Source organism: Corvus cornix, chromosome 18 (genome assembly GCF_000738735.6).
Source record: "Corvus cornix cornix isolate S_Up_H32 chromosome 18, ASM73873v5, whole genome shotgun sequence".
NCBI classification, from domain to species: Eukaryota; Metazoa; Chordata; class Aves; order Passeriformes; family Corvidae; genus Corvus; species Corvus cornix.
In genome coordinates this window covers 9,698,899-9,726,271 of record NC_046347.1, presented here as the reverse complement: position 1 = coordinate 9,726,271, position 27,373 = coordinate 9,698,899, and the positions used below count along the sequence as shown (strand labels likewise).

The 27,373-nt window shown below is 40.5% G+C and overlaps 1 protein-coding gene across 5 annotated transcripts in view; it reads right to left on the bottom strand.

The window, feature by feature from the left end:
* The window catches only part of CEP112 (centrosomal protein 112), a 158,253-nt gene that overhangs the window by 46,488 nt on the left and 84,392 nt on the right, over positions 1-27,373 (bottom strand). For 4 of the 5 annotated variants that reach the window (XM_039562628.1, XM_039562630.1, XM_039562629.1 and 1 more), the window contains one exon: positions 13,926-14,156. In XM_039562628.1, the coding sequence (XP_039418562.1) occupies positions 13,926-14,156 (231 nt within the window). Of the gene's footprint in view, positions 1-13,925; positions 14,157-25,618; positions 27,219-27,373 lie in introns of those variants that run through there. The other variant, XM_039562632.1, reaches the window with a different exon arrangement.

The following is a 27,373-nucleotide window of genomic DNA, read 5'->3' as shown; positions in this document are numbered from 1 at the left end:
ATTTTTGAGATAACATTATGGTTTAGTAATAAACAGAGATAATGGCAATACACACTGGTTTAAAACACATCTAGAAGAATTCTGGAGCCCCAGACAAATTAAATTTCACTTTTCCTACATTTATCACTCAAAAGCGAACCACAAACACTGTAAGGGCCCATGGTGGGGGTGCATAAATAAAAGGAGTGGTGACACAGCACCAGTTATCCCAGGGAGCTCTGTCCATGCTCTGTTTCTCCTTGTACTCAGGCTGACCCACATTAACACTCGTTCCATTGTACTGCAGCCTAGTTTCAGATGATGTTTTACCACCCCTGCATGTCATAAAGTGACTGAAACTGCCAGTTTATCTTTAGAGAAAAAAAGTAAAAAAATAAATTACAGCACCAGCATAAATTACTGTTACTCCCAGAAAGGGAGAGGGACTCGTCAGCAAGGCACTGCACAGATCATGTTACAGCTGCTCTCGCTCAACTTGCCTGGGGTAAAAGTCCTCATCTTTCATAGAAGCAGCTTTATAAACTCCTGAACCCACAGAAGAAATTCCAATAAATAATAAAAAACCACTCATGAGTTCCATAAACAAATTAGAATTTGTTTGTTCACACTGAGTGGAATCAGGCTGACCTCTGAGAGACAGGACAGAGGTGATCCAAAAGAAAGATACGCCGAATTTCAGTGTTTTATTCCTAACAAAAAGCAAAGAATGGACATCCTACCAGTTTACTTAAAAGGAATTGCAACATTTTATTTTATAATGGCTTTAACAACTTCCAGTTAGCAAAATATTTATAAGCTTTGTCTCCTGGTCACCAACAAACCATAAATTCTTGCATTTACTTCCAGTCCCAAACATCCCTAATGGAGGGGTCTGAATTTGAGAGTACTAAGCTACCAAAGCTTCCACTGGAGATGGCACGAGCACATCTAGAGGGGCTCAGGTTGTCTAAAACTGGTGACATTGGCCTGGTGGCACCAAAAACCATGGACACTCCCTGCCAGTACCTTAGAGAGTCTAACAGGAAGGCTGGAGAGGAACTTTTCACAAGGGTGATGGGAAAAGGGGGGATGGCTTCCCACTGCCAGAGGGCAGGGATGGATGGGATATTGGGAAGGAATTGTTCCCTGTGAGGATTGTGAGGCCCTGGCACAGGGTGCCCAGAGAAGCTGTGCCCGCCCCTGAATCCCTGGAAGTGTCCAAGGCCAGTTTGGACAGGGCTTGGAGCAACCTGGGAAAAGGGAAGGTGTCCCTGCCCGTGGCAGGGGTGGGACTGGATGGGCTTTAAGGTCCCTTCCAATCCAAACCATTCCATGATTCTGTGGCTCCTGCTGACTTCAGCTTTTCCCTGAGGTCTGTAACACCCAACAGCTCTTGCATCATCACAAACCACACAAGCAGCTCTGATGAAGGCAGAGACCACAATTTACAGCACTGCTCAGCTGAAAAGATCCAACTCATGGGGCTGCCTGGGCACCCTCTTTTCCACTGCCATCTTTTAACTGCAGAAATATGAAGCTTCTCCTTTCTTAAAACCTGCAACTAAAACTAATTTAATACCTCTTTATATAGGCTGTTGCTTTGCAACCAAGGGAGACACAAACCACCTTCCCTGGGGCAGAGGTAGCACTGCTACACACAAAAAAATGCCTTTTAACTCTTTTTTGTTTTAAGGAATGAGTAAATGCACACAGAGATCTGTGCAGGGAACATCGGGGGGGATTTATGTCACATTTATCTCCACAAGGAGAAGGTTCACACTGGCCTGTGCAAACACAGCAGTTTCCTGGGCTCCTTCTTTTCCATCTGGCTGCTGGGTTCATGTGCTGGAGGAAGCACGAGCTGTTTCTGAATTATTTTAAGGGCATTCCCTCCCTTTCAGGTTACATGCTATGTCAGAAACATAATGAATAAGAATTCAAGTGGAAGGTGAACATTTGGAGGCTCAGCCAGTATTCATTAAACTCGGGCTCTTTTTATAGCAATGGGCAGTACTGCAAATAGAGTTAATGGTCTGAAACCAGTTTTCCATGTGCAAGAGGTGGCTGCTGAAATTCCCACTTGGCAGAAGCTTGTCAGAAATATAAATCGGAATATCCATTTTTATAATGGAAAAGGTTTAAATTGGATAAGCTGCAGAGGAATTCCACTGATTCAAAAACTAACTCCTGTTTAGTTTCACACAGTTAATATATATTTTAGCTAAAATTATCTGATTATGACAAGTTAACGTGCAGTTATTTTACATTACAGAGCGAGGACTTTTGCATTAAAAAGATTATGTCCTTGTTGCAGTTAATTGGTTTTAAAAACCAGCTATAATTCTTTCACAAGCCTCAAGCATCATATTGTGGCTGCCGAGCAAAACTGCATCGACTTCAACAAAACATTTCACGTAAAAATTAAAACTGTTATTAGCACTACAGACATGGTGTCTGAATTAATGGCTGCTCTTCTAACACAGCCCCATTTTCACTTTCTCCTTTCATGAAACAGAACAGCATCAGTAAAAGAGCACAGGATCTATGACAGGACCACACCACAAAAGCACACCGTGTCCTACCCTAATTACAAAGTATTTATAAGCTATTTTTAAAGTATGAGGTGTATCAGAGGGAATTTTTAGTTCCAGTTCCACTCAATGGAGCACAAGCCCTAAACAGCCCCAAGGTCACTCCTGGGTCCATCTGCTCCAGCTGCACTTTGGGGTTGGCAGCCACGAGGACAATTCCATCCTCCAGCAACATCCATGGAGGCATTTGGGAAGTCTTGGATGTTTATCAAAAATGAAGCTGTTGAGAATCTTTGGAACATTACAAATCTGTGCACAGTGTTAGATACTGGGAACAAATCCTTCCCTGGGAGGGTGGGCAGGCCCTGGCACAGGGTGCCCAGAGCAGCTGTGGCTGCCCCTGGATCCCTGGCAGTGTCCAAGGCCAGGTTGGACAGGGCTTGGAGGAACCTGGGACAGTGGGAGGTGTCCCTGCCCATGGCAGGGGTGGCACTGGATGTGCTTTAAGGCCCCTTCCAACACAAAAAATCATGGTTTAGTGATGGGCTTGGCAATGGTGGGTTTATGGTTGGACTTGATGACCTTAGAGGTCTTTTCCAACCTAAATAATTCCATGTTTCTCTATCTTCCAGCTTTGGAAACAGCTCTCATAACTAGAGTTTTATATATACACACACACCCCACCATATTCACTGATAGAGAAGTAGCAGATTTAAGAAGTTTTCTGCTTAGGGTACTAGATATGAAGGAATCATTTTTCAGAATGCCTGCAACTAGCTAAAAGTGGCCATCCATAAGCTGATCCTCCATAATTAGTTAGATAAAAGTGTAAGCAAACTTAAAAAAAAAAAAAAAAGAAGAAGAAAAAAAGGAGGAAAAAATCAAAGGGTGGGGGAAGAAGAAGAAAGAAAACTTGCTCCAGGGAAGAGCAACTGTTCTCTGATGTGCAGCAAGGAATTTAACATCAAAGAACTAATGTAAATGGGGCCCATTTACCTCAAAAAACAACACACCACTCCACATTCTGGAATATTTCTATTTTAAGTCTGACAGCATTATGCTTTGTACCAAAATTCAAGATTGTGCAATTTGATAGATGTCAGAAGAAAATGACCTTCAGAACAGCTAACGGTGGAAATCTTTGTTAAGAAGTATGTTAAAACCCTCTGTATAATATCTGTTTAAACTTCAGAGATCAGCAGATTGCCTTTAAAGTTCATCTGATTGTACATAAAAATTCCATTCGGACTCAAAGCCTGAAACATGCATTTTCCTTATGTGCTTCTAATACTGACAGTGGGTGAATTCCTACACCAATACTCCTGTTCTTTCTCCTGCTCTCCCCACCAATCAGACAAAAATGAAAGCTGGATCTCTGTTCAGCAGTGAAAATAGCACACCAGTTCAGATATGTAATCTGAACCACCCAAAAGACCATTAAAAATAGCTGAATACCCAAAATGATGTTAACAGAATAATTAGTCAAGTACCAAATGACTTCAAGGGTTTTGAAAGTGAATGATAGAAATCCCAAAATCCTATTAATATTCTATTTTACATTTCACTTTTGGAGGTCTACAAATCTTTTCCTTTTTATTTTTTTTTCATTAAACATACATCTTTAGGAGAAAAAACCCTCTCATTCATGTGTGAAGTACTTTTCATTGGGAAAAACCCAGGAATGAATAGAAATGACTTTGACAGTACCTGCACAGAGAATTGCCTTTCTGCAGCACATTGTAATTCTGTGCTTAATGGGGGCCCACTGAGAAACTGCTTCTGCAAACTGTGCCTTAGGAAAACTCCAAATTCCAGACTTTTCATTTAAACCAACAGAGTATTTCTAATAATTCTGAAATTATGTGGAGGAACTAAATACAGACATTTAACTCTCCCAGAAAGTCTTCTGTGGGACTCCAGCTGCAGGGTGGCTGATGCCCAAGTTACACCAGCCTTACACCAGGACACCTTTATTCCCTTCATGGATTTACTGAGCATCTAAATATTCCCCAGCATCACTGATGCTGATTTCCAGTCAATATTGCTGTCAGCCAGGCATATTATTTTAAAACAAACTGGCCTAAAATACCAGCTTCGCATATAAGACAAGGATTTAAAACCAGACTAACAGCCTGGGTTTACCACATGCAGTTGTTTAATGCTTGAACTACCCTTCACAGAAGACAATACTGGTGAGTGCATCAGGCACTTAAAGGACTGGCAGAGAACTGTGGTTTAATCTGAAGCTGTTCTGGGACATTTTGCCAAAAGATTGTGTGGGTGTGATAAGCTCTGGGCTGGGATCATGGGCAGCACAGGCAAAGACGGCTGATTTTCGTTTGATTTACTCTCATCAATCATCAGATGACTGTCGGCAAAACCGGTATTGTGCTTTGTGGTGACAGAGATTCCTGCAAATGAAGATATTCAAGTGATCATCACAGATGTCACTGCTTCTCATCTGCCATCCATCACACTGGGCAGCTGGGTTCGAGATTCCTCAGTAACTTCCTATTCACACCAACTTTTGGGTCAAGTTTTATGTTATGGCACAGCTCTTCCTACAGCTCAACACTCAAATGAGATAGAGTAACCTAGCCAAGATGGGGAGACTGCAGCACTCTCCACTTTAGGGTCCCTAAATCACAAATACATTCCTGGATTACCTTCTTAATATTTCCTGGTTTTCTTCTGTTCCGTGCAACTAAACAAAGATGATTATTTAAACTGGGTTTCAGATATTGTATCAAAAGTGGTGGCATGTTCCTTTTCAGAGCTTTAACAAAGAAAACATGCACCCAACAAGAATTACCTGACCTTTGACAAGCTGCCTTTATCCCTGAGAAATACCGGACACTCTGCTACGCAGGCACCTCACTCCTCTCCCCAACTCTGACGTAAAGAAGTTTCCTGAATCACTCAGGCCCAGATGTTTCTGGTACCCACACAGCTGACACCCAGCGAAACCACGAGGCTGTGAAACACCTTTGAAGATGCAAGTCAAAGCTAAAGTTTCCTCCACAAATAGAAGGCAACAGTCCCGAGATGTGACACTGATCCTATGACTATTTCATCTGAGCTTTACATAACACAATTCTTTCCGAAACTGGAGATTGCCGAGACCCAGGCACTTTATCATTATTTATCAGCTAAATTCACACGCCTTGATTTTTGCCAAGGAGAGACTTTAAGGTTCCTGAAATAATTATAAAGGGATAAGAATGAGATTTTTGGGTTTTAGATTCTGCATTGCTGTTTTAAGTTGAATTTTGTGGCAATAACAAGCATTTATTAATAAGACAATGAGCAGAAAGACGTTCTATGTATGTATCATTTTAAGATAGAATCTTTGCTATCAAATAGAAGAGAAACTGGGAACAAAAGGACAAACTCTGTATCCCTGAATTAACTCAGTACCACTAAATTAACTCAGTATCACGAAGTTAACTCAGTATTAGGAAGCAACATCATTAGACAAGAGCCCAACAAAAGTTAAGCTTCTACAGTTGGAAAGACAGACACTGAAAACATTACCAAATCCCCCAAAAAATCTGTGATCTGAAGCCATCAGTGCTCCTTAGCAAGATTATGCTGGATTACATTTTGTAGTTTTAAATACGACAAGCTTCCCGAAAAGAGTGACAACTTCCCAGAGCCAGAACGCACTGAGGAGAAACTTCCCAAGTCCAGCAAAGGCCCAGTTAAAAAGAAAATGAAATATATTGCTCAATCATCAAAGCAATTAAAAACATAAATAAGGCATTGCAAGACTCCTAACATTCCCAATGTTTAATTATTTATCTGTTCTCTGTCCTGCAGCTGTAGGTCAGAACTAACTCCTCTGAACTAAATACAGGAGAACTCTTTTGGGGATTTGTACCTTATTCATTTTCAAGCAAACATTCAAATTCATTTCAAATTCACACAAGAACTGCAACAGTTTCACCTAAATCAGATTTTCTACAAGTTAAACACCCCTCCTACACTCAGATGTGATTGTGAAACTACTTTGATCTCTGTTCCCAAATTTATTGCTCTGTGTAATCCATGACAAAATATAATGTGATTTACTGTATCTCTATATGACAGCCCAGCAGCTGACAGAACTTAATAATTTAGCATAAGAAAAAAACCCTTCTGGCACCAAAATATACAAATCATAATTGAGGCTTTTTAGTATCACGTTACAATGAAGCACATGCAGACTGATCATAAGAACTTCAAAACAATTAGAATTCTTTCTCACCCATTTAATGAAGGTGGGTTTTACTCCGTGACATGTTCTGCAGCTGTAAGCAAGTCATTTTGGAGCACTTTTCTTTCTTCACATTAATGACTCTGAAGGACTAATAACGTTGTTTTACCCCTTCCCTACTTCCCAAACACTCCTTCTCCTCCAAAAAGAAGAAAAAAGCCACCTGCAGCTCTTCTCTATTATAATGATATGAAGAAAGAGCAAATGAGCGTAAACAGTGTCTTCAAATCGTGCCAGAATTTAAATACGCAATTATTATGTTTTATATTAGTTTGGTCTTGATCACTGAGCACTTTTTGTACATAAAGCTATTTGGAAATCTGGTTTTTTTTATAGTGCTGACCCAAGCAGGGATGTCATGGACACATTCCATGGGGCACCTTTTGCAGCGGCTTGTGCTGACTCTGGGGTTTGGGGGACTTGAGAGAGTCTTTGTGCAAAGGATGCATCACCCCAGAAACTCCAAAGCAAAGTAAGAATGTGGAGCTTGTGGATACAGGAGAAATTTCTACTTCTAATTCCAAGGAACAAACACCAGTTACTGCTGTTTGCACAACCAAAGCCATGGAGAAGCCCCAGTGAAACCAGCACGGATGGCTGCAGGGACTGGGACCCAGGAGCAGGGAATCCTTCCTGTCACACCTGACCAGGAACCCAGACCTCATTCAATAATTCTGAACAAATCTAAGAATGAATTGGCAGGGCTGTTAAAATAAAAAATTCCACCAGTAATCTCACATTACAGTCACCACCATACTGGAAAACAGCCAATGTTTTCCAAATATTATCTCGTACTCAGGAATGGAATGTAAGGATAAGTAAAATTCGTAAATCAGAGAAAACTGTACCTACAAGCAATCAGCCTTTTCCAAGACACAAGGTATTGGCAAAAGAGGGAGGGAGTGAGGTCATGATTCAATTGGGCTTTTAAAAATATTTAATAAAGCTGAAATAATAAGCAATTGTGTATTACAAGATAAAGCCAGTGTGTTACAGGTTGTTTGGAGAGTGAAGAAAGGCTCGGGAAACGATTGAAAAAGTAACTACAACAGTTGTTCTGCCACTGGAAAAACCTCAGCATTCACCTTATCCACCATCCCCATGACTTTGTGAGTCTTGATCTTATGAATACACTCCAAAGGATAAAACCTGGCAGTTATGGAATTGAGAAGAGGCAGCGTGGGCCCAGGTGCTGCAGAACAAGGAGGGGTGTTTGGACAAACACTTGAAAAAGAAAGAGGAGACAGAGACAACAAAAAAACCCCACCTGTGAATGCTTCTTCAACATACTTCAGATTAATACCAGTTGGTTAAAAACCCAGGCAAACTTCTCCAACAACTACCCAGCTATAATTGATATGACAGGACATGAGTAAAGTGCGCTGAAATATGGGCCGTATGACCGAGCCTGAATTTTAATCATATCAGCCTTTGCCCTGCTGAAAGCCATCTTTTTAACTCCATATTTTGTCATAACTTACCATTTATCTCTTGTCTGGTTCTCATTTCTTAACAGCATTGCTTCAATTATTTTCATTTTTAACCCTGTGGTGCTATTTGTAACTGCAAATAATGGTGCTTGATCTCCCTTCAGACATTAAGAAAGATATTTAAAAGTGAGCCTGTTGCTCATGGGTGCACAATTTTTTCCCCACAGTGACAGTGACAGTTACACCAACTTCTCCTGGCTCCTAACTCTAGAACCAGTTTTATAAATAGAGTTGATGAGCAGACATCTGACCTGTTGATTTCTGGTTTGGGTTTTTTTGAGTTTTTATTCTTATTTTTTTAAAGGAGATAGGAGCAGAGTAACTCTGTGAATAACTGCAGCTCTTGCTCTGAAACATCTCCAGTAGGGAGAGGGCCATAAATTCTGTTTAGTCTTATTTGAGTGAAATATCCCTGAGATGATTCTACCATTTTTTTCTTCATGTTTGGCTGTGTTGATTGAAGACTCTTCCAAATGGCTCCCCTGAGGGATGATGCAATTCCTGTGACCATGTTCCTGGTCCACCATCATCCTGCTTTTTCTTTGGAGGAATCAGAAGGAGCAGTGCAAAAAGGGACACACTAGAGAGGAAACTGGTTTTTAAAAGATTTGTTGAAAGGTACTATGAAGGCAGATTAAATAATCTGTGGTCGTTGTGCTAACATACATTAAAAATATTTTTGTGAAATACATTTCTTCTTGATCTTTTGGCATCATGTTTTGCTTTTACGTGATCTTTTGGCATCACATTTCTGGTTTTGCTAGATTTTCTCCAACAAAGCCAAAGTACTACGCTCATTTTTATTAACATTAGTTGGTGAATCACTATCGCTGTGTCAGAAACGTTCAAGAACCAAATGTAATTTAATGTACACAGGCTCTACAAAACAAAAACAATAAAAATATTACTACTCTGGAACAGAGAGATAATATCATAGACAATAGTTCTTGGATTATAATGAAAAAAAATTAAGAGTCTTGGGAAACATCCAACTCTTCTTGGTAAGAATTGGAGGCTCCTTAAATTATTCATAGCTGGGGCCTAAGCTAAATAATTGATGTAATAGACTCAAAACAAGTTTAAAAAAATGGCACATCTACAACTGGTAGAGATCCTGACTGCATTCAGCAAGGACACAAACATAGGTCTGCATTACAATTAGACACAATTTAATGAGATCATTACACTCGGGAAGAATATACGTCCACATTTTATGGTTGACCTATCTGCCCCCATGTAAATAACCAGGGAATCACGGCAGTGAGTGTGAAAACAGCTCCTCTGAGTGCTCCCACAAACAAAGTTACCTGCAAGTGTGGCTTCAGTCTTCAAGTTAATGAAGTGAAAGGTGTCAGATCAAAGGTTCCATCGCATCCAGTTCTCAGAATGTCTTAGGGACAAAGATGGAACCATGTCTGGTGTTAATGAAATGTGGAGTTGGCAGAGAGGAACCAGAGCTGGAGAGACAGGACTGAGAAATGTGAACTCATGGAAGGCACAGAATGCTCGTACTTTAGGAGCAGAAGTAACTGCTTAGGGGAACCTCAATACTTTTAACCAAGTATCTCTTGGAGTATCTTTCATCTCAGAAGATGTCATATTCTTTCCCTTCATCTTCTATTTCTTTGCCAATGCTGAACAGTGTGACATCATCTGCAACAGTGCCAGAAGAGATACTGTGAATCACAGATATTCCTGCACATGCAGCATGAATATATGCCCAAAGAGTTACATCCAACTGGGTTGAGTGAGGAATTAATCCAGCATCACAGAGCCTGATGCTGAAGGAGGGGCTGAAATGTTCTCTAGGGCACATTATCAGTACCTTATTTGCAAATTATATGCAAGTTGCTCAGAAAATAAGTATCCAACTAGAGGACACTGTCTGAAAAGTTTTGAAAAGGGCCCAATTACAAAAACATTAACTTGCAACAAAACTGTTGTATAGAATAATTATTCCTAATTAGGGAAGTGGTCACTTACAGAGTGACCTTAACTTTAAGGTCCCCAAGCATCTTAGTTTTACGTGGACTTCGCACCAGATACAGGTGGAGTGATTGCTACAGGTAAAAACTGTAAACATCAGATTTGATTTAAAATCACAGAAATCTCAGCGTACAACTAACATCAACATCATTAAAGCCCACAAGCAGGATCTGCATGGCTCTGGCCAGGTTTTGTGCCACCTTGGAGTCCCATCTCTCCAGAGGGAACCACTTCACAGCTTACTTCCATCAAAACAATTGCAGTCCCAAAACTAAAGTGTTTAACTTGTTTTTGGGGTTTTTTTGACTACAGCTCTGTCCTGTAATGAAATGTCATGTGTGTTCAGTACAGTCAATACACAAAAATGTGAATTACTTCTCCACAAGAAAAGCAGCACTGAAAGAGAATTAGATGTTCCTGGAACCTGCATAAACCTTCAACAGAATGAGTCAAAATATCTATTTAAATATAGAAAAAAAGTCAATAAAATGCTAAATGTTGAAAATTATTTAGAGAGGAAAAAAAAACCCCACCATCATCTTCTTCCACTCCAATTTACTCATGTGTGCTGCTCAAAGGGAGCTTTTTTATGAGATATTTTCAGTGTTCCAAGGTTGCTTCCTTTGAGCATTGTTAGCCTGTCCACTGCTCTGCTCAGGCCATGCTGAATGCTCATTTCCTCTGCCAAGAAAATCCCACAGAACATTACAAACAGCGGCGGCGGCCAAGCCCGACATCTGCACACACTCAGACTTTGTCTCCTGCTCTCAGTCATGCCTGGCAAACCTGGAAATGCTCCAAGTCCACTGCACCTGGCTGACGAGTGTTCATGCCCCAAGTGCTGCTGATGCAACCTGGAACACACCTGGCCCTGCCCAAATCAGGCATCAGTAGAGCCCAGCTCCAGGTCTGTGTGCTCCCGAATATCAAACATGGAATGGTCCGGGTTGGAAGATGCCTAAAGCTCATCCAGTCCCACCCCCTGCCATGGGCAGGGACACCTTCCACTGTCCCAGGCTGCTCCAAGCCCCATCCAACCCAGCCTTGGACACTGCCAGGGATCCAGGGGCAGCCACAGCTGCTCTGGGCACCCTGTGCCAGGGTCTCACCACCCTCACAGGGAAGGATTTCCTCCTAATAGGACAAAACACTGCAGGAAAAATGATCCTAAAACTTTGGTCAGCTCACCTAGATATGTACAGAAAATGCTGAAAATGCATCAATATCTTACAGGAGCAAAGCAGGAAAAAACAGGCACAATCCTAAAAATGTCCCAGGAATCTCCAAAAGACACCGATCCTGACGAACCCTGGAGTGTAAAGGGAACGCTCAGGAACTAACATGACAATAAAGAATGTCCCAGCTCTAAAGCTGAGATTTTCAAGCAACAGAAAGTTACAGACCTGAATAAATCATGTGTCCCTAAATATTGAAAAGCTGTCCACAAATACCAACAAATATTTAAATGATCAGTGTGCCTGTAACGAAGACTCTTCCTTTCCCTGTCTCTGCCTCTCACTCTCCTCCTTCCCATCCCCACGGCAGCAGGACTATGGGGAGGGCAATGCCAGAGGAATCCTGGATCTTCTTCTACCCATTTGTACTTTTGTTTTTCTTGTCACTGAAGTATGAATCATTTCTTTTGTATTTCCTCATGTTCATGTTAACAACAGTCCACAATGACACAAAGCAATCCAGACAGAAATCAACATTATTCACAGAGCAGATCACAGAGGAATGAGATCCCTCACTTGAGAATGGACTGACTTTCAGAAAATCTGGACAGTCAGATGTTCCACACCTAAACTGCGAAATTCAGCTTCCCATTGGATTTTAAAGCAGTCTTCACAAATTGGCACCAAAAAAAGTAACTTTAGAGACCAAATTTTTCTCCCATATTGTCCTAAATTTCAAGGTAACCTGGTAGAAAATATTTTCAAAAACAAGTTTCAAGGCTCATGCTGTAATTAAGATGCTTTTTTCCCCCTCTTGGATAAAATCATCTTCATCAAAGTTCTGTGGACTGTAATAGGATCAAGATTTGAACTAAATTAGCTGAAACTGCTACTTTTGAGCGTTAAATGGAGTTTGCCCTCTAAGCTACTTTGAGTTTTGGATTTTGTGGCCAATTGCCACAGTTCTACAATTGCAAGACAGAAATGAAACAGAATGGGGAAATGGAGATTTGAAGGTAATGCCAGGTATTTTCACATGTCTGTGAAAGACTTTTCAACAGAGATACTTTTTTTCTTTTCCCCTCCTATCTTTTACTCAACATGTGCTCTTCAGATTAGGGTAAAATAGGGAAGTAGGTTAAAGAAAAAACATACAATAGCAGTTAATATAGCTTAAAATTAGCAAATTTTTTGAAAAATAGAAAAAAAATCCAACAAATTAAAGAAAACCAGTATTTCTGACAGAAATGACAATTCAAGACTATTAAAGATATTGCCCTATGAAGGATTATTTGTAACTTTAATTTGAGGATGTAAAGAAGTTAACTTTTCTTTTGCTATACTACACATGTAAAAAAAGATCAAAGAAAGAAAAGAATTGAGATTCAAATTCCATTTTTAAGCAAAAATGACAATGTCTTCCTGAGTTAAAATTAATCCTTTAATGATGAATTTCAAAGGTTTAAATACTTTCTGTGACCTTGGCTTTAAATAATTATGCCAAGCAGAGCTTTCCTTACATTCAGAAAAGATTCTGAATTGTTGATCACAGCCATTTTAATGGCTTCAGGCTGGCTGATTTCCAACATAATCCTCCGAATGCTCTTTAAAATTACAGACCAAGAACCTGACGCAGGTAAATGAAATGTCACTTGCACAAAGGCTGCTCAAACACTCCATGCAGATTGTTAATTTGTGCCACTGCACACCCCCTTGCACGAAAATGTGTGATTTAGTACCTTAATGCAACGTATAAAAGACACTTCAACAACTATCTGCTTACACATACACAGTCTACCACAAATATTAAGTAGGGTTTTTTTAGTTTAGCTTTTGAAATAAAACTTGCATGTTTTAGCTCCCTAATGGGGGGAATACTTGAATTCAAGACATGGGTCCAACGGATGCTCAGCAAGCAGGGATGTGGGCAGTGACCCCACAGAACAGAACAGGAGGGAAGCCTTGATCAATCTGAAACACTAATTTCTATTTTCAAATCTTACCCAGAGTCCTTTCTCACTTGATGTACACAGGTAAAATTAGACCAGCCATTGTGGCAACCAGACACAATTTCCTTGTACTCTGAGCCTGAGTTTTTTCCTCCTTCAGAGCTCACCCTCTTTTTTAAGGTAGAAAAAGCTTGGCTAGGCAGAACTGCCCTTTCTACTGTCTCTATTCCAGCAAAGAAAGATTAGCCTGGTCCTGGCTGGCTTTACCTGTGAAATCACCTGTGGTTTTAAAGTCCTGTTGGCTCCTGAGCACCCCATGGCACCTTCCACCCCCGCTGGAGGTGCTGCCCAGCCCCAGCATGTCCAGAGCAAAGGCTTCCATCACAGAAGCACAGAACGTCCCACCCTCATGCTGTGACTCTGGCATCTCATGGTCTGCATCTGTTTTTTCAACTCAAGTGACCCCTAGACATTTTTCCTTAGGAAAACGTTGCTCAGCTGACCTTTGGGGTGATCGCTGCGCTTTTGCCCCATGGAGCTGCTCTTTGTGAATCCCTTACCTTGTCCAAGGCCGCCTCTGTCTCTGCTGCGTGCTTCTTTTTCAGGTCTGCTATCACTTTTTCCATCTCCATCTTCACACTGCTCAGTTTTGCCTCCATGTCTCGAGCTGCCTTCAGCTTCTCCTCGTCCCGCTGGAGGCTCAGGTCCAGCAGCTGCTGGTTCCGCAGAGCATTTGCCTCAATCAGCTCTTCCCTCAGCTTGTGGATTTGGCCCTCCAAACCAGAGATCACCTGAGAGAAAGAGCAAACAAAGTGACAAAACCCAAACCCACAACACAAAACCCACTTGGTTTTCTCTGACAGGCTGTTAGCTGGGGTAGGAGCAGACTCAGAGGATGCTCTGTGCCTTTTCCTCGCCTTTCTTCTTACTCTTCCCTTTCTTTTCATGCACACGGATAAATACAGCTCCTCCCGCCCAAAGCACTGCTAAGATGGACATTTTTGGAGGAGAAATTGAGTTTGTGGCATATAATCACTACATACCCTATCCATGCCTTTTTTTTTATCCTTCAGAAATGACCTGCTGCCTTCCAGTGAGCTATCAGAGTGTCACCAATCATTTCTCAGTTGCTGCCAGTCCCTGATGGGGGGACACCAAGGGGGAGGGATCAAAGTGACAAGGATAAAGCTGTGTTACTCCTAATCCTACAGAATTCACTCTGCTACTTTACAACAGGAGTAGATACACACCTATTACTTCAGATTACACTTGCATGTAACTCTCACTAGCTACTTTTCTAACTCCATTTCTTCTGTGGGTTCTTCACTGAAGTACAGGAGCACCACACCTGGGACATAAAGCACTGTCCTTACAGCTAAGTGTGAAGCATGACACTGAAAGCACATGGATGTTTTCATTTATAAATGTAATTCTGAAAATGAGTACTTTGACTAGAAAACTCACACAGGATTTCCCCCTTTGTCCTCCCTGTTTCACAAGAAACTTTGCAGCTCCCTGGAATTCTTTCACAGAGGATGTGACAATACTGAGAGCAGAATCAAACAAGTACAGGTGGCTCAGCTCAACTTACTAAAGGTTTCACAAGAAAATCTGAGGAAAAGCAGTGTATATTTAAAGTTCCCATTGTCCTGGAATTCCAGTTACTGATTCTAGAGCTCTGAATTGCTCCTTCTCTCCAGCTACTATTTTTCTTCTTCAGACACTTTTAATACACTGTCTGTACTCAGCTACACCATCTATTTGCAGCCTCTGAGAACCACATTACTACAAAAGTTTGAAAAGGAAACATTTGTTTCTGACCAAAGTTGGGACATGAATGACTATCAGGTCTATTGCCTTGTACATTAATCTCCCAAGACAGATTTCTATAAATACTGTGATCTGAGAGAGGAAAAAAAATCAAGGCTTGAAAGTTTGCCTATTTTTGAAGCGATTTGAACTATATGGTGTAATAAAAGAGGTCTTCTCCCTTCAAACCTTCAGTTTGTCCTTCAGCTATCACAGCTGTAACATGTACTAAACAATATTAACCATCTCAGAAACTCATTTTGCTTCCATGCTTTCTTAATTACTCACTGGCATTAGTCCCTGCTATGTCAAAGGTAAGGTTGTGTGTATGGTGGAGAAGGAATGAGCACGTCATTTGTGTACAGAACTCTAACACAGGCCACATATTTCAGCCCTATCAGCATTATCTCAAACATATGTTCCATATACTGTAATCTGCAATAGATCCTTTCCTTCCTTTCCTGAGCTTTTCCTCTACACATGTTTAATTTCTTATTAAATCTGTATACAGACTGAAAATGTAAAGTACGTCTCGGTATATAATTATAATCCGCAATGTACTTTTATAATTCTTTCGGAAAATGATTTCATCTCCAGATCACAAGAACATGACGGCCTGCCTTTTCCTTACCCAAATCAGCACTAACTCAATGAAGATAAGAGCTGCAATTGCTGATGGATGATATGGTCTGAGCTCCAAACTGACACACGGACAATTTGGGGTTTTTAACAGCTGCCCCAGTGCAAGTCCTGCCTGGAATAGTCACAATTATATTTTAATCTGTGAGAGTTCTTCTTGAAAGTTCATTCCCCCACTTTCCTTCTTTTTTTTTTTCTCCTTTCTATTTTAAAATAAAAAACTTCCTTTAATTACACCCCCAACACACACACATAAGTGAAACTACGGAATTACATTGCTCAGAAGCTCCCTAAAAAGTTGGTTAAAATATTTAGGATAAGAAATCAAGGCTAACTTTTTAAAATACAAGGAAAATTCATTCATAAATGACATTACAAGCCAAAATAAAGACTGGGTGAATTCCTGACTCAACTGTTACACCTTTTAAGCTTTACTTCATTCTTTATTCAATGGTTCTTATACAAAGCCATCAGAAAATGAAACACAATCCCACGTTTTTTGTAAGGAGGAAGTAACAGCTCCCGGCCTTCAGAGCCAAAACTGGGGACAGCCGATAGTGAGCTGAATGTTATAGGTAAAGTAGCAGTAATTAATATGCAAAGGAGCATTAATGTTGGACCTAATAGATGGCAAAAGCAGATTTGGTTCTACTAGGGAAGAAGAAAGACTCTGAAGATGGCAGCGAAACTAATATGATTAAAGGAGTCCCTTTGGAGCAACTTCACTGCGAGTAAGATGATGTTAAAAGACATCTAATCTCTCCAAAGTGACTGGAAAAAGCTTATATTGGGCATCCCAGACACAGTTCTTGTCAATTACTTTCAAATAAGTCCAGTTCTCACAGCCAGATTAGTTTTTCCCATAAACAAAGTCAGTGGCAGAAGCAGCTTACGCCCAAACAACTCACTGCCTGAGACAACTTTGTGTGACACAGATATCTCCCAACTGCTGCAGAAATGAATCCCAAACTTTCCAGCACTAAGACTCTGCTATTCCACATGCCAGGTTTAATAAACTATTATTAGACTTAAATGTAGGCAAATTGGGAAAAAGAAAGCCCCAAGATGACTTAACTCTCAGTTGCGAAAAATCTGTGAAATATAAAACTTATGAGCAACTGTCTTTTTCTTAACGATTCTGTGGGAAAATAAAAGCTGCAGTTACAAAATCTCACTTCTCAGGCTCGAGATTCGAGGGCAGGATAGTTTCTTTGTAACACTTTCTCAGTATTGGTTTCTCAAATTCTCCTCTGGCTGCCCAAATCTCTGTTTGGGAACCAAATTGTTTACATGCTCCAAACAACTGCCTGAGTACAAGAGCTGCTGTGAGAAAAACACACCTTAAACACCCCATCTAAGCAAATTATTATTGTGCTAAACAGGGATTAAACATAAGAAATAAAGGCTGACAGTACATAATAGGGCCAAAATGTTACTGCCACTTGCTGCCTTTTCTGGATCAAAGTGTTGTAGTCTCTATTTCGGTTGTACGGGTATGAGCACATGAAATAAGAGAGATCTGTATCTATTTTAGAAAGGATGCAGAAGTTTGTAGCAATTCCCAGGATGGCCATGCCACAGGAACGTGCCCCAAACAAGGAAGCATTTTGTAAAATGACCATTAATCCACATACAGGACAACAAATAGCAAGACAACACCAGCTTACACAGTATCCCGAATAAAACAAAAATACAAACACATAAAGTGTGTGACAGAGTAGAGATTTCATATGAGTTTATATGACATACTTGTACGTCCTTTAGATGAAGGAACTGCTGGCCAAGGTGGTGATTTCTATTCCTGTTTCAAAGAAATAACTTAGAACTCTAACTAAGAATATCTGTGCTGAAATAGTGTCATAAAAAGGGTGGGTCATAAGCCCACAGCAATTTGCCTGCAGGGAAAAAATAGACTTGAAAGAAAAAGAAGGTTGGTCACTCACTTTGGCCTATTTAAAATGCCAATAAATGTACTGCGTGTTATTTGGAAGGAAAACATGTGCTCTTAATTTTAAAAAGTAAATTGCATAAGAAAATATAAAGTTGGCAAAAAGTTTAAATTAAAATCTGTTGCTGATGTCTGAAACTCTGCTCCACTTACAGGCAAACAGGGATGAGAAATGGACCGAATGACTATGTTCTAATTAAAAACAATGATAACACAAATTCCCTTTATTTTTCAGGAGCTCCTACTTCACCCCCATGAAGCATTTCCTTGGATCAATTTCTGAGGAAGAGGCTGGAGCATGACGGCATCTTCACACTCATGGGGATGGAACACACGGAGCTCACTGTCTCAGTGCATTACACAGCAAACCACATGCACCCATCACCACGCTCAGCTCCAGTGTCCAGGGCATTTTAAAGTCACAAAAACAAGGCAGTGGAGAGTTAAGATGAAATGCACTCCTAATTTATTCCCCAAGGCGCAGATCTAGAATCACTGAGGTGTTGCTTCAGCAGATTTACAGTAAGTGACTAAGATCTCCCAGAAGATGAAGCTGAAGTAACCTCATTGCTCTGTCTTGCTGGGAGCACTCAGGCTGCTGGAACAGAGCATCACTGTTAAACACCCCTGCACTTCTCAAGGGGCTCCTGACAACTCTTCAGACTGAGTTTCAGAAGTTTTCTGCGCTGGGCTAACTTGGCTCCAGTCAGAGATGACTGCACAGGGCTCACTTTGCTGTGCTTAATTTTGCTGGCATGTAACATTTAAAAAAAACCTACAACAACTTCCCCCAGAACCTCTGAGCAGTAGCATGGACTAGGCTGGATGATCCCAAAGATCTCCTCTAGGATAATAACCTCAAGTATCAGCCTGTAAGTTACAGCCCTATTTGACCCACAGATAAGCAGCTTCTGCCTCTGTGTGCCAAGACCTTCTCAGCATTTCCTCCTCTGGAAGAACACTAAAATGAGCAATGTGTGCTGTGAAACATCAGCTGGGCCCTTCTGAAAGGGACATTTGTCTCTCTGTGCCTTGTCACGCTGCCGTAGTGTGACAGCGACGGATGAGGTATCCATAACATTTGTTATTGGGCACTGGATTATTTTTGAAAGGAGATCAGTCCAGTCAAGGGAAAGGCAGTCTGTAGTAAAAACAAATCTCACTTTGATGATGAAGAAGTGAAAGGAAAATAAGGAACGAAGGAGGAACACCCAGTGATTCAGTGGCGACTATGACTCCCTTTTTACCCATGATCAGTGCAGTGTCCCAGAAGAGAGGGATGAAGTGTCCTGTCCCAGACACACAGCAACCAGTGGCACATTTACTGCAAAACACCTTAAGAGGGGATTATCTGCTGAAAGTGGGAATCTGAACGGCTTCAGCTTTCTTGTGAGCAAACAAAGCTTTATCAAATGCTGGGAAACAGGTCATACAAGTTTCTCTACAATCACAAAAACAACCAATGCATTTAACATAAAAGAAGTCTGAAAAATAAACAAATATTTGCAGCTCTAAGCTTAGAAAAAAAGTGTAGCTGTAAGAACTTCAAATGTGTGTAATGTTGATTTGTGTTTAGAACAAAATTGATTTATATTAATGAGTTTTTCTACTGCAGTTCTGCAAGGGACAACAATCCTCCCCTTAGCTGATCTTACTCTGGTTTTCAGGAACTATGCTCATGAATTTTACCCTCTGGACCCTGCCAGCCAAGGCCCAGGCACAGTCCTAATGGCTCTCTGATCTTTTCGTCCACAAGTCATCCTACTGAATTTGACTCACTGGTCCCAGTATACCTGCTTTTCTCCATGCCAAAGGAATTCCAACTGGCCAGTCCAGCCACCTGGCAGCTATTTGTGGCTCCTTTGTAATGAACACAATCATGTCCATTTAAACAACTATATTAAAAAATATATTCTATACCATGGCAATTTCAATTAAAATATGTAAAGAACTTATTATCCTTTTTCTCTCATGACTGGTAAAATCAGCAATTTGTCAATATTATGAATCATTCAAAAGATGCGATTTCATTTGCAAAGAAAACCAGTGGCACATTATCACATGGGTAATGATGTGGCAGAGCACAAATTAGCAGGGATAAGTAATAAACAGCTATTTAGTTTTCGCAGCACAGTCTATTACACTGTCAAGTTTAAATGCCTTTTGGGTAAGAACACACAGGCCCATAAATGTGGTATTTAAAGGAGCAGATAAAGGAAATGGTGTGAAATGAAGTGAAAATGAACAACAGTTCAACGACTATAGTAGGTTGGGCTCAGTTCCTAAGAGCACTGATCATTCCAACAGCATGGAGGTGTGCAAGCCCTTCCAGGGAAAATCATGGAAATTAGCACCCCCACCATTATAAATAGTCCTGGTCAGTGATCTAGGACTTCCTGGAAACACTAAAATATCAGCTTCAACTCTCAGAGATGCATTTTATTGTATGTTTATATAGTATTTTGTGCATACTGAAGTGTTCTCGTTCTTGAGGGGAAAAGAAATCCGTCCAGAATGTTGGTGCTATTGCAGAGCTTCTTAAAAAGGAGCCATCTTCATCCTATTTATCTATCTTTTTTTTTATATATCCTATATGTGACTACATTGCAGTGATTGGGGTGAAGTTATTAATACATTCATAAGTGAAATGTTCTCCGTTTATAAATCAGGCTGGATATGATCAAGTTTAGGTCTTGGAGGGAAACTTACACAAACCAAAGCTGCACTCACTAACCTGCACTAACCTCACTAACACTCACATCACACAGGGAGGGGCAGATCTTGAGGCTCACACAGATGAATGTCCAGTGTCAAAAAAACTTCAGTACCAGCAGTGCAGGTGCAACTAAGGGTGAAATATGTGCAGTTCAGCAGGGTCAGAGCTCAATCCCCATATTCCAGGATTTATGCAAAGGTCTATTCACTCCATCTCCACACAACCTCAACTTCTCTCACCTTTGCAAATGTACCTCTGACATCTTTCTTGAAAATACCCACTGGGATTTGTAAATGGAGGTGTTGAGCTGCTAACTTACATATTTATTTTATTAATTTTAATGGCATTAAGCTGCTTTTAAAGGTCAAACCTCCTTGGTAAGATTCTTTACTTGGGCTATTCCAGCACTGTGCATGCTCTGAAAAATGCCTCTAACATTTACAAATCTGATAAAAGTTTATTCCTACTAACTCTGCTTATCCTGCAGCTACCAGCGTCTCAGTTTGGGGTGGGGACTGGTTTAATACCACCCTACCTGTACAGTGATGCCGGAGGGTAAACACCTCACCTCTGGTATCCAAACACCCCCCTCACCACAAATCCTGCACTGAACACCATCCCAAGGAAGGTCCAGCACCCTTCAAGACTAGATTTTACTTTTTAGCAATGTATTTTCTCTGTCTTGTCTAATCCTGTTAAGCACTTCCTGAAACACAGTGGAAGTGTTGACTCATGAAGAACAACAGTTACCTTCTGCTCAGCTCCATTTCCAATAAAATTAACGAAAAATGAGTCTACCTGTGTCATTCCTGCAAATAAATATGCTTAAGCAACAATTAACAGGTGATTTGACCCCCAAACTGTTCATGAACTTTGCCACCTATTTCTGAAAACTAAAAAGAAACGAGAAACACACAGGTATTAAAACACCAGTAGGAAAAGTTACACTGAAAATATTGGCTTGACTCTGGTTTCTACATCTTAGCACATTTCTGAGATCTGTTGTGACACGGCATTAAGGAAAACACAAATTTTGATGGTTTTTTTTTCCCCAAAAGAAGTGCACTGAAATAGATCTGGACTTTTACAGAAGCCATTCATCTGCCTAAATCCCAGTTAATGTAAATGGCACTTAAGCTACAAACTGGGCTTAAAAAAAAAGGAGAGGGGAGAAGAAAGAAAGAAAATCAGACGTTCATTTGAACAGCTCCACAAAGAGCTTAAAATTAACAGAGCTTATTTTGATTTCTTAATTTACATAAGTACATTTGATTCCAATTTAGTTAACAGCAGCTAGAAAGTAGAACTTCATCTAGGTTGGTTATTGTCACTGCCTTCCTAACAAAATGAGTTTTAGTCAAAGGGAAGAACCTCGAGCTTACACATGTAACAAAACAATGCAGAGAATTGATGAGCCAAAGGATTACTCACCGAGTTGAAATTGTGATAAATGTAAATACATTTTCCATTTAACTGTTCTAAGACCTGTAAGAGACTTGGCCCTCTTGCCTGGGACACTGATCCAGAGCAGATTCTTCTTCCCTGATTTATTGTATTTGCATTGAAACAGATTACTGAGACAAAAATTAAAAATTCCGCCGTCTTTCTCCTCTCCTTTTATCTGATGAAAGGAATGTTTACCTTTGTATTCTTCTTTGTACAAACAAAATTATTCTAATAAAACTGCTAAGGGACCTGCCAGGAGAGGACTCATTACCTTCTGTCTTTCTACACAGAATTTTAATGGAGACTCTCAAATGGGCACATCATAATCTACATAAGTGCATTAACGGAACTTAAATTTGATGGTGAGAAGAAAATAAATCAGCCATAAATACCTGTTTAATGCAGTGATCCCCTAAAATAACTTGTGAGAGCAAAATAGAAATAAAATGAAGAGTGGCTAAAAAGTAAATGAAAATCGACATATAATAGCAGGTTTTCTGCATCATACAAACCATAACAATCCATCCCTAAATGATAATTGATGAAATTTACACCAAACACCTTCCCTGTTTTCCTTTATGAAGAACTCTAAAGCTTTAATTTCTGCATTTCAGGATGTGAAAGGAAAATATTCCTCTCAGATGAATGCTAAAGATAAGTTCAGTTCTGAAATAACATTGGAGTAAAGCTTGTTCTGAAAGTGAGGAAAAGCTACTGATATTTAAGGAAGAATAGGAATTTCCTGCAATGGAATCCAGAAATGGAGCCTAAAGATCTCTGCAGTGGACTGGGAAGAACTACCTGTCAATCTCAGAGCATTTTGTGTCCAGCATCCCCTAAGTCAAAGCTTTTAAAAAACATTTGCATTTAAATTTTCCACACATTAAATCTAAAAGCATTAACATTTCCTGAACAATGTGTAATTCTGATTTAAATGCAGACACGATGTATTGCAGATTTAAGGATTACTACAGACATTCATCTCTGTGAGGCAGCAAAATTAAACGTATTATAATTCCCAATTTGTCCCCAGAAGAGGAACATGCTGCATTGTCTATGCAAATGTCTTTGCCTGTCAGCTAGAGAAAAGATTTCACTGTAAGTAAAAAAGCCAAAACAACCCCATGCCTCCAAACAACACCTAGAAAAGCATCACACACTTTAATTTTGGATGCATTTGTTGCTCAAAACACACATTTTTTGAATATTCCCAAGTTTTACCCCACGCAACCCATGAGGGTTTTATGATGACTTTAATGGAAATGGTATCGAACACAAAACCTGACAGGACAAACCAAGAACAAGCTGCAGATACAAAGCCTCAGTAATCAGCTGTTCATGCATAAAATATCTCCCATCTTTGATTTCTGAAGTTCATACTTGTAGCCAAGCCCACTTTGGACAGCAACCCCTGTTCAGGCCTCTGCCATGACCAACTCAACAGGTACCTGAGGAACACTCCCAGTTCATAGCTCTGTCCAAGCTCTGCCCTGACTGTTACTGAGAAGAAAAAGATAAATTTTTCAAAACCACAGCATAATCACAGGAAGCCAAATAAGGAACCCAACTCTGTCATTCTCTGGGCCAGCAACAGAAGACTTCAATGCACCACCTGCCCTGTTCTCCTCTGCCAAATAATGCCAAGCAGCAGGAACCTCTCTCATTTCTGATGTCGCACTTTTACAGTGAAGGCGACAGTCTTTAACCAAACATGAAGTCCTTGTTCTCGGGTTCATGACTGTCAACATGTGTGGGCAGAAATCCTGAAATCCAGCAGCTCCAGAAATAAAAGTTGTGTCATTCACAGGTTTAGACTTGAAAGAAATGATCAGCTTCTAACTGCACAGATCCCTCATTTCTGCACGGCAGCAACAACGGCTGCAGTATTTCTGTTAATCAGTTGTGGTAAATTCTCATTCTCACATTAGCTGCTCACAACAAATAAGAGGAAGAACTACACACACAGGTCCAACTTTCAGCTTTATCCTTTTCAATTCAATTTTTTATTGGAAGAAGCACATTCTAGTAGACTATGTGTAGTGTCAAGCCTGATATCAAACAGAGAAATGTGTCATCTCCACCTGAGGAGGAAAATCTTGGAGAAGGTGGTCTTTAACCAACTCAGGTGCCAGGCTGGAATTGAGGGCATCAGGTGATGGTACCTATTGCCACATACCCCCAGCTGATGCTGGTTCAAGTCTCCCTCTCTGCACCTTCACCCTTGAGTGCTGGTTGCACTCTTCCCATCATCTCGACAGTGGCTCTCCGGAGTTCAGAGACCTTTTGGAAGCCTCCTGCTCCACAGCTACCAGTTCAGAAAGATGAGATCAATCACAGGATGATCTTTCCAAAATAAATGGAAACTGTGCATAACATTCCTTCCCTTGAAATCGAGAGGGTTTCAGTGTCTTCCTCTGGCACCTTTCTGTTGATCTCTGTCCTTTTCATCCTCGGTTTGTCCTTGAATTCAGTTGATGCCACTTCGTTTTCTGAATGACAAATAGCCCACTGCATCCTGGCGCAGGAATTTCTTCAGATTTATTTATGCAACTGTTTTGGATCTACTGTACTCCAAATAAATATTAATACACAGTTTAAATATAAAAATCTAAATACATACTAAACATGCAGACTCTATGAAATAGGAGTAAAATAAACTAACCCATTTATAATCCATTTATACAGGTCCATGTTTATATTTACTGCTCTCTTCTCTCAAAAAACCAAACCCAAAACACAACCTCAAAATTGCATTAAGAAATCAGGAAAAATGTACTACTCCAAAACGGAGTATTTTGGCAGGGAACAACAGCTGTGGGAAGTGCTTGAAGGAGAAACTGTTGACTGAGGCAGAGCACCAAATGGAGCTGTCTCCTTTCTGTTCAACAGTGAGGCACAGCCTTCTAAGGGGACACAATTTGCAGACTTTTGAAATCTGTTGCTCTCCTTCTCTGGAAAGCATCACTGTTTTGAAGGACACAATCTTACTCTGTGAAAATAAGAAATCATGACTTTGTAGCACATTTTTACTAACACAAAGATCAGGGAACTAGTAGAGAGATTGTTTCTTAGATACCTTGAGGTGGTAGTTTTGACAAATGGCTTCTGATGCACTTGTGAGACAGAGATTTCAGTTTTCCCCACACACAGGCCTAATTAACACATTAATGAAGGCTATGGCTATAAAGGAATACCAGGGCTGTCTCTGCTAAACCTCCTTGAAACTCAGGCACAGAAAAACAAACATTGCCTTCCATATAAATGGCTGCTTTAGGAGCCATTACTGATTAATCCTGTGTATTCCCTCGCAGCTTCTGATGCCAAAGAAATGTTACCACAAGGGTTTGTTTGCACAGCTTCGGCAATGAGAGTAATCCACCAAGTATCCCACACAATACTCAGGTAGAGCAGGTAAGAATTAATTGGTACCTTTCCCCCCCCTCCCCCCCCCGATTTCTGATGCTGAAACGGTTTTTCCCTTCATTGAACCAGCTCGGCCTAGACGGGCTTGTCCCGCAGTGACATGTATATTGAATACAAATCAGACAGCAGAGCTTTAAATCTGTGTTGCAGCTCTCATTTCCAATTCGAGAACTGTACTATAATCATAAGCTTCTGGTGGATGAAAGGAAATCAGCTCTCTGAATATTAGCTAATGCCACATTTGCAAGTCCTGAAGAGATCTGTGCTGTTTAAAAAAAAAAAAAAAAAAAAAAAAAAAGATCATTTCTCGTGAACCTATATATATGAATCACTTTGTACTGCTCAACTGATAGAAGCGATGCCTGTGCTGGGATTAAACCCTTTTCATCATAAAACCTCATCTGGTTCGGAGTCCAAGTCCATCAAACCTTTTCCCTTTAAAGTCCCGCCTTTGATTCTACATCAATTTATTCAAACCGCAGCTGGGTGGCTGAAAACGAAAGGACAGCATCATTTAAACCAACCATGTTCCTAACTTGAAAGAAGGACTATAATTAAAAAAATGGGCATAAAAGAATGGAAATGGGATAATATTTTTTAATGGTAGTTCAAAGGCCGACAGATGTCAGAGCCTTTGAAGATGTCAGTACACTGAGCAAGGAGTTGCCATTAAATAGTTTGCCTGAGAGGTGAAGCAGCTTTTTAATGACTGAAAAAGCCCTTGCAGACACATCCTTGTGTTTTTAATTTGTCAGAGTTTCTGCAGTATTTTCTGATTAATGACACATGATTATAACTGCATAGCACACATTTTTGTACTTTGTTAAATGAATACTTTATTCCACATTCCTTCAGTGCCAGATAAAAACAGGAAAGCTTTACTACAGAGTCCAAAACTATTCAGATTGCTCAAATATTTATGGTAATTTGAGGGGATTGGCCAGATCCAGAGCTTCTATGTGTTGCTACCTTTTGTTCTTTAATGGAGCTATTACTACTGCCACCACAATGTGTATGCATTAAGTGAGCATGTGACCCACTAATGCATTGTGCCCCTCTTGTGCCCTAAACAATCAGAGCTTTCATAATTCACTGATGAACAGTCATCAAATCAAAACAACATTTAGAAAAATCCCAGGGTTGATCCTGAACAATACAAACAATGGCTGCCAATGTACTGTAAGTGGAAAATAACTTTTCCAAGGCAAAAAGCATATTGCTAGGAAACATCATGTTCAGAAGAAAAACATCAATATTTAGAAATGCAGATAAAGTCCCCATCTTGGGCTGAGAAGATGCTCCTGCAACATCCTTCATCTCTCTCTTAGCATATGCAAATTATTTCTATTTTCCCCATGAATGGAAAATGTAGTAGCCTGAAACACAGGGACAATTTCTTTTGCTGCCAGGAATAAGCTCTCCCATCACTACAACAGCCTTTCGTGGATGCTTGCCAAGCTGAGCAGGTACAGCCCAGGGACAGCCCAGCCCTGGGCAAGGACAGGAAAAGCCAGCACTGTGTGCCCTGCCTTGTATCACACCTCAGAGCATCACCCACATGAGAACACAGTCATTACAAGGGAATTTGATTAATGTGCTGCTCCTTCTGCTCTTCCAGCCTACATTCAGCTTGTAATTGGATCATAAATAGAAATGTGATGGACTCAGCTAAAAGCGTGCAGAGATTCGAGGTACTGTAGCAGAGCTTTGTGAAATGAGTTGCTGTTCTGCCTTGAACACTGACATGATTTCAGAAGTAGGAATATTTGGCTTGTTGCAATCCATATCCATCAGGAATCTCTCCGCAACACCCCCATCAGGAACCTCCTGGAGGGCAGAGAGGTGACTCTGGACACTCACTGCTCCATGGATCTGCAGCGGGAGATGAAGGAAGCGTGAGCCAGGGGTGTTCTGCTGTGTGTCCCAAACACTGCACAGTTATCCCACTGCAAAAGCAAGCACTTCAAAGTTTGAAAAGGAAAAGAACATGGCTGCAGAGAGAAAAACGTAATTCTGAAATGGAATTC